The 18,779-nt window shown below is 43.7% G+C and overlaps 1 protein-coding gene across 4 annotated transcripts in view; it reads left to right on the top strand.

The window, feature by feature from the left end:
* rptor (regulatory associated protein of MTOR, complex 1) overlaps nucleotides 1-17,004 on the top strand; it is a 215,254-nt gene extending 198,250 nt beyond the window's left edge. For 2 of the 4 annotated variants that reach the window (XM_080879214.1, XM_080879215.1), the window contains exons 30-36: nucleotides 1,732-1,779; nucleotides 11,009-11,115; nucleotides 12,146-12,273; nucleotides 13,496-13,582; nucleotides 13,664-13,780; nucleotides 13,895-14,024; nucleotides 14,643-17,004. In XM_080879214.1, the coding sequence (XP_080735340.1) occupies nucleotides 1,732-1,779; nucleotides 11,009-11,115; nucleotides 12,146-12,273; nucleotides 13,496-13,582; nucleotides 13,664-13,780; nucleotides 13,895-14,024; nucleotides 14,643-14,711 (686 nt within the window). In that variant the 3' untranslated portion in view covers nucleotides 14,712-17,004. The remainder of the gene's footprint in view (nucleotides 1-1,731; nucleotides 1,780-11,008; nucleotides 11,116-12,145; nucleotides 12,274-13,495; nucleotides 13,583-13,663; nucleotides 13,781-13,894; nucleotides 14,025-14,642) is intronic. The other 2 variants (XM_080879216.1, XM_080879217.1) reach the window with 2 other exon arrangements.
* The last annotated feature ends 1,775 nt before the right edge of the window (nucleotides 17,005-18,779 follow it).

The following is an 18,779-nucleotide window of genomic DNA, read 5'->3' as shown; positions in this document are numbered from 1 at the left end:
TAAGAATGACTGTTTCTGAGCATAACCTGTGTGATAAACGCAGCGATTACCTACGTAGCGCTCATCCATCCGTATTAAAATGGTGCACTTTAGCACGAGCGCAGAAGTTTTTTTTTGTTTTTTTAATAACTGCGTGTCCCATACGAGATGCGGCACCGTGTTTGGCTAATTGGCAGCAGCCAGAGCAGAGCTGTCAGATTGAGTGACTGGCTGATTCAGTGCCTGACTGCATATCTGTGCAGAGGTGTGGACCTCATGCCGTGTGCACATACGTGTTTCCGTCATTACCGAGTCACCATATCTCTGCGGGCCCCTGCAGGGAGGAGACACACTTAACTAACAGCGGTCTCTGCCTGACTCTCACGACACAAACCGCCCTGAGAAGCTCTCCCTCTGCGGAGGACTGTCCGACAGCGAGCCCCAGCCATGTTTTCTCTGAAACTTTAACATTTAATGGTGTGCTTGTTATCCTGGATGTGTCGTCGGTGACAGTCCACTGTTTTGCAGTCTGTATGCAGAACCTAGTGAAGGCATCAGTTTTAATATAAGCAGCCACTCAGATGAGACCTCGCTTGAAAAAGTTTTACTGAAGAATCCAGCTTTGGCTTGTTGTGCTCCAAAATGTAAAAAAATAAAAATGAACTTGGCAGTAGATCTCAGAAACCTCGGCAATCTCACGCAGACTCTGCTTTCCCTGGTGCATTCACACCCACCACCTCCTGGCCCAGTATTCAGTTCTGAGTTATTTCCATTGCTTGGAACGTCTTTCAGATTGAGTACAATAACGCTGTGTTTAGAATTTTTAAGATTTTTAGCGTTGCCTCAGCTGCATTAATAATGTAAAACCTAATGAAATATTACACAAGTCTGTCTTCTCGCTGCCAAAATCCTGCTCTACCTCTGTAGGCAGTTGCAACAAGACTGAGCATTTCTCAAGGAGATGCTGCCAGACAAACACACTCACACAAGAGTACCAGCAGGACCTGTCCTCACTCAACCCGCCCCCCCTCCCATCGTCCAATAACACGCTCCTGTGCTGTTTTTCATCAATGATCCATCTCTGTGGACTGTCTGGCTTTTTGTTATTTTGCTGGGTCTTTGATATTGTTTTGTGGTCCCCCCCCCCCCCCCCCCCCCCCCCCCCCCCCCCCCCGAGAGAGAGAGGCTGAACAAGGCAGCAAGACCGAAGCAACAAGTCTCCATAAGAATCCATACATATTTGTGCACCTTGATTATTTCCAGGTGTTGTTTTTGTTATTGACCAGCCACAAACTGATGCACACTCAGCTCCACCCTGCCTGCTTTTTAACGCTGTGGGTGAAGGGATCTTAGATTCTGCGTCCTGCAGGTTCGGATGCTGGGGACGCAGTTTGTAATGCAGAGGTGGCAGCTCGGCTCAAATCTCCTTCCGCTCTTTGGTGTTGACGTGCCGCTGTTTGTCATTTGGGAGTTACCACGCTGGGAAGCAGCAGCCTTGTTCATCCCTCTGCTCTTCAAGTGCATGTAGAGTAATACCCATGAAGTGGCGAGGAGTACCCACCGTCACTTCATGGTTATTACAGCTCTGTTAGGTGTGTGTGGATGTTTGGGTTAGCATGCACAGGGGTTCTTGCTAATTTGTCGCTTGCTTTGTTACGTTCCTGCTCTCCTCCCCCCCCCCCCCCCCCCCCCCCCCCCCCTTCTCCATCTTCCCTTCCTTCCTCCATACGCTCCTCTTCCCCCTGCTCGCAGGTCTGGCCAGAAGGGTCTCCATCTATCTTGACAGGAGTAAGCAAGGAGGTGAGTGTTGCATTTCCCTTCTATTCTCCCTCACTACTAAAGCACATGCTGCACTAAACAGCCAAGGGTGTGTCTTTCATTTAGAAATTTCCTTTATTCCCCTGACCACTACCAGCACGCTTCATTCATTCACCTGTCTGGTGATGTTTCATTACTCCATCCCTGATAGTCAACCCAAGTTCAGAGCACGCTCCATGAAGAAAAAACTTCCACTAGCACAGACATGTCCTCTTCAGAAGGCCAGCACAAACTTTTTAAAGTTGATATCAAAAGCTCTTAATTCCTACCTCCTTTAACCTTTAACTCTAATCAGGTTGTTATTTACAAACTTAGTTTTCCTTAATTTCAGACAAAAGTGAGAAAGCAGATTTCTGTTCCTCTAGCCAGCGACAGTTTAATGAATGTCAGATTGTAGCAGCTGTCTGCACTTGAGTCTTTTGCAATAAAAGATTCTGGTTTTCAGAGGCAGTGCATGTCAAGCAATATCAGTGTAAATAAGCCAGTGTTACCTAAACAGATAATTATGCAGATGTTAAATGAGCAGTTAAAAATCAGCCACTGCTCAAACAATCAGAACCCACTTTGTAAGTAAACACTGGGAGATTCTTGCAGCTATATTTAGCTGGCTAACTAACCGCCCTAATCTTTAAAACTAACCAGTCATGAAAGTTTAAAAAGCTGCAGGACATGTAAATGGCGTGTGACCATATGAACTTCATGTCTAAATGGTATTATGCTAAATTGAACTAAATCTCCATGACCAAGGCAAAAATCAGTGAAAAATGGCTGATTAGCTTTAGACATGTTGGTTCTTTGTTAGCAGTAAGCTTAATTTTTAGTAACATAACTCTCTAAATACACTGGAATGGTTTGCTGGGATATATGCAAACATCCTCAAAGTGTATACACACTGCAGGAGACACATTAGCTGTGATCTGATTATATTGAAACTGTAACCCCAAAAAGTAATCTCTGTGGAAATATTGTTTGGCTTCTTTAGATTGTGAGGAACTGCAAAAAAGATCATCCTTAAACCCATGCATCATAACTTCAGCCCACACGCACACCGCTTTGACTTGGCTAGTTATTCAGCTTTTAAATTATGGGATCCTTGTACCGAACACTCAGTTGCAGGCACATTTGCAAATGGGTATTTGATTAACTCGGCATGTAAAATAATACTTTCACATAGCTGCATAGTCTCCAGTCACTCTTCATCGTCACCTCAAACAGCTTCTTTCATTTATTTAAAAAAAACGTGCACACACACAAATTGAATCTGGTCCCATGGGTGTCGGTGTTTAATTGGGACTATGTCTGTCTCACTGGAGGGTTCAGCCTGTTAAACTTCAGAGGAAACAGTGGAATTACAGGACTGCGGCTGGCAACTGGCTCTGAGAAGTTATTCCTGCAGCTGCTGCAGCTGCATTAGTATGCAGAGGCTGTCGCTGGAGGTAGAGCTTTGTGCAGAAAACAAGAGGGATAAGGTTTCTAGGTAAAAATGGGAGAATTCTTAAGAGGGAAGGTCAGACAGGGGTTAAAAGGGGTGGATAAGTAGGCGGATGGCAGAGGAGAAGATTGGAAGACAGGATAGATGGAGAGAAAATAAGGAAAGAAAAGTTGGAGATGACTTGAAAATAAGGTCATGCTCGTGTTTATTTAAGGCTGAAAGGAAGCACAGAGAGAGCAAACCAGAAATTTCTAATCAGTGTTTGTTCTGGGGTTAGATGGACTGAAGCGAACAAACGTCACAGCTCTGCAGATTAGACTAAGAGCCGATCTAATTAAGTTCTGATACATATAATTGCAATATGTTACAACACAGCTTTGTCCTTTGTTTTATTTTTATTCCTTTTAATGCCATTAGGTTTGTTTCTTTTTTTCTCCTCTTTAATCATCTTTCTCTTTGTCCCTTTTCTTGTGCATGAGCAGAAGTAGGGCTGACTTCGCTTCTTTGGTTAAATGGAGACACGCTTTGTGTCCTGCTTTACATTCAGCCTTGCTGCCTGGGACCTTGTTAACATCAGGCCTCCAGAACCTTGTGTGAAGTTGCAGTGATACAAAAGGCTGCAGGGTTTTTGTCTGCAGCTTTTACATAAACGCACATCACAGATTTTCACTGTTTTGTAGGTGAACACATTTTTAAAAACTACATAATAAAAAGCTAAAGAGATTATTGTCACTACAGGATTCTAAAAATGTATAACGTTTGATATAAAATTCCTAAAATATATAAATTATTATTTTTTAGATGTAAAGCCAGTGTTTATATTCAGGATCTGACGCCTCGATCATCTTCTACAGCTGATTGGGTGCCGGAGTTTAGAAAAGCAGCCACTGGGAGGTGAATCAGGAAGATATTCCTGCCTGTGAGACCTCCAGCAGCAATCCTGGATCAGAACCCATTTCCTTAAGTTATTTAAAATGGCGTGAGAACTTTGTGCTAGTCTCCTCTCCCCAATAATCAGATCAACAGGTGATAATGTCGGCCGCTTAGAGCTCATTTCAGGAGGTCTGTGTCAGCCAAGCAGGTCCGAGCTCTTTCAAAGGTTAACCAAATGCCAAAGTGGGGAAGTCTCCCTGCCCGTCAGAACGCTCCCGTATCGTGACATCATTGTCTATCAGAGGCACGCGCGTGCTGGGTAAGTTCCCAGTAATCTTGGAGGTTTATTACCAGAATCCTGGAAGACCTTTTCAAAGCAAACAGGATAAAGTGAGGAGATTGAAAAACGCTGAGGGAGAGAAGAAGCAGGAAGGCCTCAGCGCCAGTTTTAATAAGCTGTAGTGTGTGGGATAGTTAGGCCGTCACTGGAGATAATGGTGCAGAATAAGAAGTCAGAGGAAGGCGTCTTCTCCGGAGAGGAAAGATGGGAGTGAATCAAAGATATTTATGCAAAGGAATAGATAAATATCACAAATTGGGGATTTTCTTGGCAAACTGGTGCCGGAGCAGTGATGATCCACCACAAGCCTGCTGGCTGTTACTGGTGTTAAACTAGCTTTTTTTGCCCAGTTAATGATTCAGCAAGGGGAAGGCCATCTGCTAACAATATCAGTGCCGTTTTTGACTGGGGAGGACTCAAGCAGAGAGGGCGAAATACCAGATTTAAAGAGAGATTGTACCTGGAAGCTATCTATGCCTCCACCTCTGTAACGTGGTCAGATTTCCAGCTGAGGAAACATTGCCCACACTCCTTTTGCCAGCTCCTTCCTTCTCACAACTCAATTCTGCATGTCCACATTGATTTCTGTGTGGGTAACTAAGACCCGCTCAGGCCCACAAAGGTTCCCTCTAAGGCAGGATGATATCCCGTTTTGAGCAGCTGAGTGTTGTCTGCAAGAGACAGAACTGAAAGGTTTGGTTTAAGGTTTCAGATCTGTGACCCTCTGAACTCAAAGTGAAGTTTTTTGACAGCTGTCAGGGAGAATTTAGCCGCTTGAAGTGGGACAGAAGGGAAGAGCTAACGCGGGAAAGATAGTGGAAGCGAGAAGTTAGCGAGAGGAGCACCTGGATAGAGAGGCAGAGAGATGGAGAGACAAACGAGACTGCAAGCCGGCGTACAGCTAAATGTTCTTCGAGCGTCTCAAGCTTAATATATCTTAATTAGGACTGAAGCATCAGCTCCAGCAGGGGTGAATGGGGGCTGCACACTGCTTCACTGCTATTTTGGGCATTGATTTTAATTCAAAAAGTGTTCCTTTATCTCTTCTGATCCTCTTTCTTTTCTAGAATATTTTCTAGAATGTAACAGAAGCAACAAGTCAGCCATATTTCTTTTAATCGGCTTCTTTTAGTCATCAAGTCAGTGGAACATCTGGGAAGTTTGCGCTTTGTCACTTTGCCCAGGAAGTTAACTAAAAAGAGTTAAGTCATTAGCGCATGATGCATAGAAATTGTGACTTTTGTTTCACATAGAAAGAGTTAAGAAAGGAAATCTTCAGAAGAAAGTCACAAAGGCTGTGTTCAAGGAGCATCGTGTTTCAAATCCCTGAGACAAGAAATACAATTTCAAACTCAGCCGTATTATCAGACTTCAGTCAGCATCTGTATGGAATATTTCTGATTTGGGGCTGTGACTCTGGTCAGGGACTCTGCCTTCCACGTGAATGCACCTAAAAGCGTAAAGCAGGGAGAGCAGGAGCAAGACCTTTGTACAAAACAGAACAGGCTTCGGTGCCAACAGGTAGGACACTGATCAAGTTAGACGCAGTGTAAAAAGGTGGCACTGGGGTGGAGGTGTGCTGTGACACAGCTGGCACATTCACAGCAGCTATAGGCAGGCTGAAGGAAGTCGAATAGCTTATTCCCTGTGAGCAGTACCAGAGGTAATGTGGTAAACACTGCAATCAGCTGACTTGCCAGGAGTGCAGCCTGAGTTTGACATTCCCAAAAGCAACGTTTGCCAAACATTACCAACTTCATTTTGTGTCATTACCGAAACAAATGATGAAACTAATAAAGGGTGAAAGCAGCTAATATTTTGCTCGTCATCTGTTTAATTTGTAATGACGTTTGTTTTCGAATCACTATATGCTTTAGTTCTGCCCGGCAGTCCTTTAATGCTTTGCAGGAAAAGCAGGTCTGTGCATCATTTTATTTGACTCCAGTTTTCCCCTGACTTTGAGAACCACTGGCCCAAAGAATTTCTTATTGTGAGAGCACACAGAGAAAGGCGTTGATGAGCTGTATGTAAATCTTTGGGAAAGTTTGCTGATGTGCGTTTCCTCCTGCACACACTTCAGTGCACTGGGGAATCTTCCCTTCTCCCCTCCACTCATTGTAACCCAGATTTCCTCATTACCAGTCTGTCAGCCTCAAAGGGAATGCCGCCTCCTCCTTTTCACAGCGTGAGAAGCCCGCACAGTCTTGTGAAGCGGTTTCCCCTGCATGCTATTCCCCAACATGTGCCAAGGCACACCGGCGGCGTGACGCCCGAGCGGGCCGGGTGACGTCACGCTTTGATTTGAAGCCGCCGCACGGGGCTTGGGTTTTCCTGACAGTGTAAGAGAAGCCGAGCGGTATTGTGACACAGCAGCGGAAGCTCAGTCACGACTGATAAATGAGACGCATGAATGATTCGAGATCAGCCGGGGGAGATGTCTAATAATTAACGTGTTCGCTCTTCAACAAGGTTTAGGAAGAGCAAAGAAAATAGCTTCTTCTCTTTTCATCTACACTTCGTTTTGCAAAGGAAGCAAATGAGAATAAAAATAAGCAGTGTTAAAAAAAATTAGATGAATGTATGAAGCAAGGTGCTGACACAGGTGGGTGAGCTGGAGATGGCTATTGATTGTGTAAAAACAGGAGGAGGAAGTGACTCAGAGAGAAAGGAGGAGGAACAGGAGGAAATGAATCTTGGCGTGATGAGTTTCAAGAGGATAGAAAAGGAGGCTGTTTCTGTAACGTCTGTGGTGAAAGCACTCCTGCAAGAAAGGGGGAGAGATGGAGTGTGTTTTTAATGTGTGTTTTGCTACCTGCCCCATTATTTCTTCTCCTCCACCATTCAACCCTCCGTTAGAGCGTCTGCACTCTGGCTTGTTGGAAATGCATTTCTCCATCTGCGCCAAGGTTATCAAAGTGAGCTAAGAGGATTTATTCTGTTTACTAAAATGAAAAAAAGATGCATTATGTACTTTGAAAATTACGTCAATTAAAATGGAAAACACACAGGCTTTAGCTTTTAACACAACACAGACAAGGTGCAGTGACACGTACTGTATATGTACAGAGAATCAAGTAGTTTGTGTGCACCCTCATTGTGGTTTAATAGAATAACCTTCCTTGCTTTAATTTGCCCCGTGACCTTTGTAACCCCTCATTTCCGGTCTGTCTCGCCCATCATTTCCTGTCATTTTGGCTTTCACTGAAGGCAGAAAAGCCTCCTAAAAATGCAGACGAGCAGCACGTGTGGTTAAAGCTCCATTAAAATGCTGGTCACTGCAGGTTAGCTGACCAGACATAAATTTAGTAGTTCGCACAGAGTTTGAAGGTCTTGCACATGTAATATGCATAAAACCTGTTACGTGTGTTAATCCTGAGCCGCTTGATAGAAAAGATTTGCTTCCAGTCTGTCGTCCAGACGATTGATGTCAGAGGTCTGTTCAGGTTAATGCTCTCAGAATCATGTGACTTTCATCTGTCTACCATTTGCTATTAAAGCATGCCGCTAGCTTTGCCCTTTAAAACTGTGCCGCCACTATCAAGCATGTTAACTCATAGTTTAAAGCCAGAAGCTGCAACTTCTCTGTTTTCACTGTACGGTCAGCCGATCGAGCTCCTGCTCATTTTCTCCAACACAAAAAAAAAAGGTTATTACTGGTCCGGGTTTCCTGCGACAGAAAGAGAGAGAGGCAGAATTACTGTGTGCAGCGATAAAGCTGAAATTACACTCCTGCCTTCAGTGGATCATTTCAGTAAATTATGAATATTCTGCACTTGTCTCAGTAGGCATTTGCTTAATTATTTATCTGTTTTATTCTTGACAGTAAACAGTTTGTAGCATTTAAGTGGCTTTGCTGTTACATTTGAATTATGGCTAAACGAGCACCTTTGAAAGTATTGGCTTTTGTTTGTTTGTTGTTTTATGAACGCAGATATTTTAGTGGTTGTTCTGGATTCATTTTGCTTGCCAGCGGCAAATATTAGTGTTGCTGCTTTACTCAAAGGCAGGCCAGACTGCAGTGTGAAGAGCAGCGAATGGGAGCAGCCGAGGGATCGTTAGCCAAATAAAGATATCTGGTGCATAGGACCAGCAGGGGGGTCAGCTTAGACCTGGAGGGGTGCTGAACCCTGACTATACACACAAAGTTGGCTTGTAACTACACTCATCAGCCACTTTATTAGGTATGTCTCACTCTACCACGTTGGACCCTCTTTTGCCTTTTCTTTAGAGACTTTGGCTCGTGTTAACACGACAGCATCATGCACTTGCTCCAGAGTCGTCAGCCGCACATCCTGCTCTCCTGTTACACCACATCATGAAGTTGCTCTATTGGTGACTCCATCCATCCGCCCGGTGGTGCCAGTGTCCGGCAGCCTCGCCTCTGTCAGTGCGCCCCAGGGTGGCTGTGGCTACAATGTAGCTTGCCATCACCAGTGTGTGAATGTGTGTGTGAATGGGTGGATGACTGGATATGTAAAGCGCTTTGGGGTCCTTAGGGACTAGTAAAGCGCTATATAAATACAGGCCATCCACTCTCTGCTGCTAATCCTTTCCAGGGTCGCGGGGGGGCTGGAGCCTATCCCAGCTGTCTTGGGGCGAGAGGCAGGGTCCACCCTGGACAGGTCGCCAGTCTGTCGCAGGGCTAACACATAGACGCAGACGACCATTTGCTCTCACATTCACACCTCTGGGCAATTTAGAGTTTCCAGTTAACCTATCCCCACTAACTGCATGTCTTTGGACTGTGGGAGGAAGCTTGAGTACCTGGAGAGAACCCACGCAAAGATGGGGAGAACATGCAAACTCCACACAGGAAGAACCCGCCCTGATGGTGGACCTTAATGCTGTGAGGCAACAGTGCTAACCACTGTGCCACCATGCTGCCTCTATTTGTGACTGTGGAAGCTATTAACAGTCATAAAGCGATGGACGTGGTCAGCACATGGTTACTGTAGACTTCCTGTCAGCTTCAAGCTGTCTGGAATCAACAAGGTGTTTTCACCTAGAGAACGAGCACTCACTGGGTGTCTTCCCTCTTTCTGGCCATTCTGTGAACCCTGGAGATGGTTTTAATGGAAAATCCCAGCACATCAGCAGTTTCTGAAATACTCAGCCCAGCTGGCACCAGCAACCATTCAATGACATTCAAAATCATTTAAATCACCTTTCTTTTCCGCTCTAATGGTTCATTTGAATTTTAGTAGATAATCTTCACCATGCCTACGTGTCTAAGTGCGCTGAGCTGCTACCTTGTGATTGGCTGGTTAGAGATTTATGTTAATGAGCAGTTTAACTGGTGTAAAATGGCTGGTGAACGTATTTTATGGGGGTTCATATTTACTAAGCCTTCTGGAAAGTTTCAGAAAAACATTTTCCTCCATGAGAGCCCTCCTGTTTTTCCTAAAAACAATTTTAGAGTGTTAGCACAAATTCGCGTTAAGTCCCGTACATCTGTTTTCTTAATCGCTGATTCAGTTCAGTCGCTGGAGCTTATCCCAGCTGTCATAGAGCAAAACAGTGGGTACACTCTGGTCATGTCACCAGTCCGTCGCCCCATTCATCCTCACACTCCCATTCAAACTTGGGTTAAAGGATTTAAACTGACTAACAGCAGTAAAGAAAAGGAGGAGGCATTTATTTGCTGTTCAGCTTGTTGAACTGTTCAAATTAATAGTGTCAAAACTAGAGACCATAATTGACCAGTTGACCCGTGGCCGTGTGGAGGAAGCTCGCTGAAACGGTCACACCCTAGCCGCTCATCGTGGAGCGTGCTGTCGGCTGCAGTTAGCTTCCCTCCGCAGACGTTCCTGAGCCAGCACAGCTTGTGCTGCACTGTTCACTTGATTCCTGCTGTGACTGCCAGCACACGAAGAGTCCTGCTGTCTTCAGCTTCTTCCTTCCTCACTTTTTCGCTCGAGTGCCATTTGACTCATCAAAGCCGGAATCTGCTGACAGGCGCAGTTCCAGGGTCAGTGTTTGCGTCTCCCAGTGGTCGTCCTGACAGGGAGGATGCAAAATGCTAAACAATGCTTCAGTCTGCATGAAGTGCGCCTTTGTACACTCGGGAATGACTTGGTTTTAATGGTCCGAGTTTTACTGCAAAAACATTTCTTCTGCACCTTTACACTCTGCAGACAGCAGGGTTTTTGCTCATTCTTTGATTGTTCCTTTCTGTTGTATTTATTAGTGACGCACTGGTGCAGGAGCCTGCCGCACTAATCTTTCATTTGACTTGGTACATGTGTCAGCGTGAGACTCCTGAAACCTCCGACAGATTGCGTGGGCTGTGTATTACTGGGATCAGCACATGTTCTGTGTGTTTAGCAGCTGTGTTTATAGGTGTTTGTAAAGGTCCCTTTTTAAATGAAATTTAAAAAAAACATCAAATTCAAACTGCAGCTCGCAGATTGTTTGCAAATTATTCTTATGCTGTTCGTGTAATTGTGATTAAAAGCCACCTTCTGTTGTTTTGAAAACAATAAATAATCCTGGTGTGTGCTTCGTATCGAGCGCACAGTCCCATTTGTGCTTGTTGTAAGTGTCGCTGTGTCGTCCTGTGTTTGTAGGAGCAGGTATGGTCGTGGACTGGGAGCAGGAGACGGGGTTCCTCATGACGTCTGGAGACGTCCGAGTCGTCAGGATCTGGGACACTGACAGAGAAATGAAGGTCCAGGTACTCGGCACACCTCACTGCTTTGTGTTTCTCTTCATTAGTTTTATAAAATCGGGTAAAAGAGCTGAGGGCAAATGGAGCATCTGTTGGTCTGTGTCAGTCAAGTGTGACTCTCTGCCCTCCTTCTAGTTCCTAAATCATTGTCGTGACCTTCATCTGATTTAGTTTATTCCTTCATGTCTCTGGAAAGTAGTTTCAGAAAATATGAGACTTGCAGGTTTCATGTTTCTAAGTAGAATTTCAATCTTAACGAGACTTTTATTGCCATTTGTCATAAATCTAAACATCAAAGGAAAAGAGGGAGACAGCAGAAGAGGTTCAGGGATGTAGTGAAGGAGGACATGCAGAGGGACAGGGTGAGATGGAAGCAGATGATTCGCTGTGGCGACCTCTACAGAGCGCAGTTGTTGTGATCTAAACGTCAACACTTTACATCAGATCTTCTGTGTATCCAAAAATCACACTTTGGTCCTTTCACGATTCGTTGACAATACAAAATGATCCTTTAGCAGGATTTTGAGTCTAGCTTTCAACTTTTCCCAAACGAGGCCGCTGTGTGGAAGCATTTTGAGGAATTTTAGATTTAAGCTGTAATATTCATCAGGAACAACTCGGATTACTTTCTTGGTGCTAAAACATGAAAACAACCCTGTTTTTGAGGCGTTTCACATTAAAACTTAATGTGTTCACGGAGCTCTCTGCTGCTGCTGCTGCTGCTGCTGTTTGTTTGGGCAAAGTAATGGACGTGTGAGGCAGAGCCGGTACCATTAGTGTGGTTTCTTTCTTTTCTCCTTGTTTTTACACATCTAATGGACCTCGGTGTGCTAATCATTGTCATGATGGATGGACTTAATACAAGTACAAATGGCCCCAGTCTCGCCTATGGCTGCATATTGATGCTGCGCCCAGCTTCAAATGAGCCAACAGAGCACATGATTGATGATTTTAAAGGAGGTTTAATGTGAAATGAGCGTTACCTTTACAGACCTTAACAAGAGGATTTGTGTGTGTGCGTGTGTTTGTGCGCCAGGACATCCCAACAGGAGCGGACAGCTGTGTGACCAGCCTCTCCTGCGACTCCCAGCGTTCGCTGATCGTTGCCGGTCTGGGTGACGGGTCTGTGCGGGTCTTCGATCGGAGGATGGGCCCCAATGAATGGTAGCCTCCCATCATCACTTTCTAATCCCATTAAATCACTTTCAAATTTATGATTTCTCAGTACGGTTTTATTTTACTGTCTCAACGTTATTTAATTTCACTGAAGAACATACATGGCAGTTTCTCCTACTCCAGACTCGTGCATTATTCACTTCTCTAATCTATATTTATTGTATGTAGTGTGCCATAAATCTCCCTTTTGGGTTGCCTCATCCTTTAATGGACCCCGTGCCCCCAGCTTGGTTAAACATTATTTTAATTTCAGCCCCTGAGGGGGAAAACAAGGCAGTTAAAACATGAAGTGGCCCATAAATCTTTAAATGAAGCTAATTTAATAGTTCCCCTTCAGGCTGGGAGTTACATCTTTCAGCAACTGTTGCCTCCCCATGTTGATCAGCCCAGAGCTGATGGTTGGACTCGGTCTTAGGAAAATTTTGTATAGAGAAGCTTCTTTTTTCAGTGCTTGGAGAAAAGAGTCCTTAAAATTCGGCCTTAGACAGATCAGGCGCTCGTTCTGGCACATCTGTGCTCCGACTGTAAAGTGTTTCTTTACTTATCCGGTAATTCGAGCGCCGCTCAGCCCCAAGAAGATGGTCATACAAAATAAAATCAGAAAGACTGTTTTTTCTCCCCACCTTGATGCCACTCTGCCACCCAGTGGTGTGTCATCCTCGTTACATGTAGAGCAGCAGGATTTATCTTCAGTTTTGTTTTGTTTTTTTTAATACCACACTGGTTACCCAAGAAGAAAGTCACCACCCAGTTAAATCAGCGGTCAGATCAGAGCCTTTCTACTGAATGTGCACCCAGCTTTACTGTACAGCCAGATCGTTTAGTCACATTACTTGATTTGCTTTTAATTAAGGAAAGAAAGAAATTTAACGACTGTAACGGCGTTTTAAAGTGTTGCTGGATGAGGCTTCAAGAAAAGCTCCTTCGTGTGATAGACACGTGTTTTTATTCTCGCTTCTGCTGCAATCATTTAATTCTTCAGGGCTTTTTCACACCCAGTTAGCCCAAAGCAGTGAGTCAGTCAATCAAAACACAGTGAGTAGCAGATATTTTCGGCCTCACTGCACCCATGGATGATCAGACACTAGAGGCTCTCCTGTTGGTGGTGAAAATACCACTTAATGTACCAAAAGACATATTTTTTAAATGGTTTGTTTTGACTTGATGTCACTTGTAGCGTAGTTAACGGACGCTTGTTGTGTCTCCGCAGTCGTGTGATGACCTACAGGGAGCACGGAGCCTGGGTGGTAAAAGCTCATCTACAGAAGGAGACAGACGGGCACATCATCAGCGTCAGGTATCCTCTTTCACCTGCTCAGACTCACAGACACTAACTTGAATGTTTTCTTGCCTGTGCTGACTCTGGTTATCCCGTCAGTGTTAACGGAGATGTGCGGTTCTTTGAGCCACGGATGCCGGAGTCCATCAATGTGCTACAGACGGTGAAAGGCTTAACGGCTCTAGACATCCACCCACAGGCCAACCTGTTCGCCTGGTGAGTTGGTTTGCTTGACGTTGGGTCAAACCCAGAGAATCAGATGCTTTTTCCTCAAGTAAATACCTAAATGCACGTGTGTGACTCTTCTGTGTTTCACTGTCGACCTTCCAGTGGATCGATGAACCAGTTCATAGCGGTCTACAATGCAAACGGCGACGTGATCAGCAACATTAAGTACTATGACGGTTTCATGGGACAAAGGATTGGTGCCATCAGCTGTTTAGCCTTCCATCCTCACTGGGTAAAACTAGAGCTCAACTGTGTATCTGTATCGTCTTTGTTGTTGTGTTAAGCTAACACCTATACCTGACACATAAATGTTATTAAAAAACTGAATATCTCTAATTTAGTGAAATTTAAAAAACAATGCATCCCAAAGTGGAAATGTTCGAGTGAGCTTTCCTTTAGAGGTACTTAGCCACAGCATTTAATCTGCAATTCAGTCTTCACTTTAAAACTGCACTCATCAATTTTATATCAAACAATTATGCAAATTGTGAAAGATGTTCCTTGTCACATTGAACCCAAAGAGAAATTTCATTTGTTTAGCTCATTTCTTTGGTTTTCTTACTCGGAGCTCATTAAATTTGCCTCCAGTCACAGTTGTTACCTCCTTTAGTGACAAACCTCCACATCAAAGAGCACTCGGGCAAAGTTAGCTGGTGTACACAGAGTCAGGTATTCTTCTCTGGAGCGGTGGGAGGTGAATATTGGGCTCGCAGTTAGTCAGAAACATGACGGCGAATGAATGCTAATGTCCGAAACTGGACAACACTGACTCTCTAGGTTGGTTACCAACTTCTGGTTAAAAGAAGTTACCAAGTAACCTCCCCTGTCTTTTCTCTCCGTCTCCCTGCAGCCTCACTTGGCGGTAGGCAGCAACGACTACTACATGTCCATCTACTCGGCAGAGAAGAGGCTCAGATAACACACCAGCATCCATCACCTCTCCTCCCCATCATCACACATGAATTGTGACCCTGAGCCTCAAGCACCGGGATGTAAATGACGTTCTTTTTTGTTTTTCGTGTACATATGCAATTACCACCCTGAATGTTCTAGTGATGGCTGCTGACGAAAACTCATGCTACAGACGACTCTCTATATATATTATATTATCATTGTTTATTCATATTCTTATTATGAAGCTAATGATTGTAGACTTGGCTGTGCTGAGTGTGTATATTTAAATAGCATCTACAGAAGAAGAGAGGTTCTATTTTAAAAAAGAAAAGAAAATGGTACCTGTCGATCACCGGGGGCCTCTCCTCGCCACACAGCGAGCATCACTACCTGAACAAACTCTGACCCAATCCAGATGTGGCGAGAGAGGACAGCACGCACACACTGTTCAAACACATTAACCGGTGCAGGAAACATGAACTCGCCACGCCACCGAACCCCGGTGCGTGTGCGTAAACTGGCCGAGGATGCGGAGTTTCGTGACTTCGCAGTACCTGCCGCCAAGACGCTTGGAAGGACGGACCCCGGAAAGGTGGATTGTGATTACTGTTCCCTGAAAACGTCAAGCCGGCAGACGTGACGAGTTTGTTTTTGTGAGTGTTAGAAGGAATTATAGCACAGATGTGCCCTGCCCACAGCGGGCTCTCATAGCCTTGGACTTGCCCAAAAAGACACCTGCTCCCATTCTGCAGTTCTCCTCCTCGCTTCCTTCGCCCCAGCGTGCCAAACAAAATCATCATTTCCATGCAGTCCCCTTCGCTGTGGCTCGGAGGGGTGTGCTTTTTGTTTTGTTTGTTTTAGCTAAACCTGCTTTGTTACTAGGATGACGCATGCCCTTGTATCTAGCACAGTGAGAGGAGAGCTAGCCAAGTACCTGGTCCTACCTGGAGACCGCGGCAGCTACCTACCTGCCTCTGCAAAGCAATAAGACTGCTCGTGATCGATCCAGCCTCAAGCTCTTCCTGTTTCCCACAGAAAAACACACTTCCATTTGGAGGGGGTGTTCGGCTGCCACAGTACAGCAATACAAACGCACACATTTCCATTCACGACAGCGAGTTTCCTTTAGACTTCATCGTATGGCTGTGCCATCTTTACCTGCTGTCACAGTAAAGATGGCGGTTTTTATGATTTACCTGAGGGTCAAACAAGCCCTCAAAAAGCTGCTTTCATTTTTATGGCTTCTGGAAAATACAAATAGAAGTAAAGCTTCCTGTTAATTTAAACCAATCAGGCGCAGCTTTGTCTTCATTCAGATCCTTTTTTTTTTTTTTTTTTGATGAACCCCCGCTGCAGGGTTTCATTTCAGCTCTTATTTTGCTTTTATTGCAGACTTCTTTGGATTGATTATGTGTAACGGAGCGAAAGTGCGCCGCATGCTTAGAGAGCGCCGACTCACCTGTTGTTGCTCGCTGCATCAGGTTTTAGTCAGCCCCCTAGATTTCGCTCAGGTATTTCACGAGCCCCCGTTAGCCCCCTCTTCCCCCTGCAGCATGATAGGCAGGTGAGGTCAGTCACAAGCAAGAGATCATGAAAACTGACGTCAATGTGGTGCTCTTTCCTAAAGCTTTTTTTTTTTTTTTTTTTTTTGTGCATTATCACCATCGTCGTGCCTCTCCTCTGAGGCAGCTTTGCCTTTTAATCTTTTTTTTTTTCGTTCTTTTCTTGTATTTTTCTATGTTTTTAATTCTTCTTTGTTCGCCTTGGCCTTGGGGGGTGGGTGGGGGAGCTTTAGCATTCAAAGGCTGCTCCCCCCTCTCTTTTCCTGCCACACCTCCCATCTGCATCGCGCCTCCCGAGCTCTACTTTTCCCCCACAGACGGAGTGGATTTGTAGACTGAAAGTGAACTGGAAACACCAAACATACCACACAACATGCAGTCCGGTCACCACGTCAGTCTCCACCCTCACACGCTCACTGAGCTGGTCCAAGCCCTCAGCTCACACTCACATTCATCTCTGAGTATCCTGCTTTGAGTTTTAAGATTTTAGAGCTGGACAAAAAGTCTTTAGTAGGAAAGGAAAAGTGAAACAATCAGGTTTGTGTCTGTGACTTCAGACTGCTTTGCTGACTGTGGTTCATAAAGCAGGAGATGAAATCAGTGAAATAAACCAAATACAACACCGGGTTTTGTCTGTTTCTTCAATGTGTATTCAAAGAAGCCTCCAGATGTTGCTGAGCTGTTTCTACTGAAACACACTACAAACAGGAGAATATCCTTTATGGATGAATTTCTAAATTATAAATAATTGTTCACAAACAAGCGTCTGTTGTCTTATTTTAATTTCTAGTTTCGTGTGAATTTATATTAATTTTGTAAAGTCAAAGAAAACTTTATGAAAAAAAAGAACATCTGCTTTGCTTTTCTAAATTAAAGAGAGATCTTAAAACTCCACTGCTTAGTTTATTAGAGTTATATTTTGTTTTAGGTTTGTTGGGAAGTCCTGGCACCACGTGGAAGTCTCAATGCACCACACATGCATTGTCTCATATCCTGAAGCTGCATCGGTTCAGCTGTTTCAAACAAATATGTAAGAAAACGATATATGTACTACTCAAAGCTGACGAGATCTCCTAGTGGTTCAAACTGAAACCAAAATAAAACCGGATTAGGGGAGGGCAAGGTTTCATGTTAATGTGGGCTTTGTTAGTTTTCTTGGAGTTTCTGAGATTTCATTAATTTAAACAACTTTTGTCTCAACTTAGTGCATCACCATATGTTTAACACCTGAGCTTGTTTCAAAGTTTGTGTAAATTTGACTTCTAAAAAAACCATAAACAGGTTGAATTGCATTTCTATAAAGTTGCACCAAAAACTAACAGCTTGCATACATTCTACTGGCCAGCAGGAGGCGACACCTCTGGTTTCAAAAAGAGGACTAATTATATAGTAAATTGTATAGACCTATATAATATATACAAATTCTATATAATTATATAAGTGAGAAAATGGGACATTTGGCACGTGTTATTTTTGACCTCATTAAACATTTAACTGAAGTTCAGTCTCATTTTAAGTCTTATTGAGCACAACATGGTGTTCATTTTATTTTGTTGCTATGGGCCAAACGTCTTGCTCATCACATCCGTCACACCGAGATGGATGTTTAGTCTCTTTTCTATACAATTGTATTTAAATAGCGCCAAATCACAACAACAGTTGGCTCAATATGCTTTTTATTGTTAAAAAAAATTGTAACAAAAATGCAGAGAAAACACCAACAATCAGGTGACCCCCCCTATGAGCAAGACCTGTGGCGACAGTGGCAACGAAAAACTCCCTTTTAACAGGAAGAAACCTCTGGATCAGGGAGGAGCCATCTGCTGTGACTGGTTGGGGGTGATGGGAGGAACCTTTGAAATTTCAAAAAGCTCCATGGGCACTCAAGATCCTTTAAGAAAAGTCCCTGATGGACTTTTGGCTCCCAGCTAACCTCTCGTTACCCACAACATCCTGTTAGCTGCTTTTAGCAAATTCAGCAGCTGAATCAGAGAGTTCAAAATCACCCAAATGCTACAGCTGCTGGAATAACACTGGATGGAATTAATCGTCCTGTCCTACTTTACTGGGTTTGGTCGTTCGTGTGTGATTGAGTGTGATGGCATGATCTGTTAGGACCACAAAGTGTACGTTTTTATAAAGATGAATTCTACAATTAAAGCAAAAATTAATTAATTTGATGTATTTAAAAATAAATGCAGTAAATCCCAAATAATTTTATTATACAGAGCAGTTAAGAGCATTATAAGCCCATGAATAAAACTTTCAAATTAAAAAGGGAACTATGAAAAGATCAGTCAACTTGGGCATAAATTACATAATGTTTTAATTAATAAAAATCCAATTTCATACTCTATTTAGAAAAAATGAATTTTCAAATAAATAATTCAGGATAACATTAAATAAGGATGAATTTTTAATAATCATTTACACCCCGCCCTTCTTTCTCTTGTTTCGTAGTCTGTTTATTCAAAGTTTCATTAATTATTTGTAAATGAATTTAGACCCATTACTGCATAATTTAATTGTGC

Source organism: Rhamphochromis sp. 'chilingali' (assembly GCF_963969265.1).
Source record: "Rhamphochromis sp. 'chilingali' genome assembly, chromosome: 4".
NCBI lineage: Eukaryota > Metazoa > Chordata > Actinopteri > Cichliformes > Cichlidae > Rhamphochromis > Rhamphochromis sp. 'chilingali'.
Note: the sequence above shows the minus strand (reverse complement) of the source record. Positions and strands in the feature narration are given on the sequence as shown.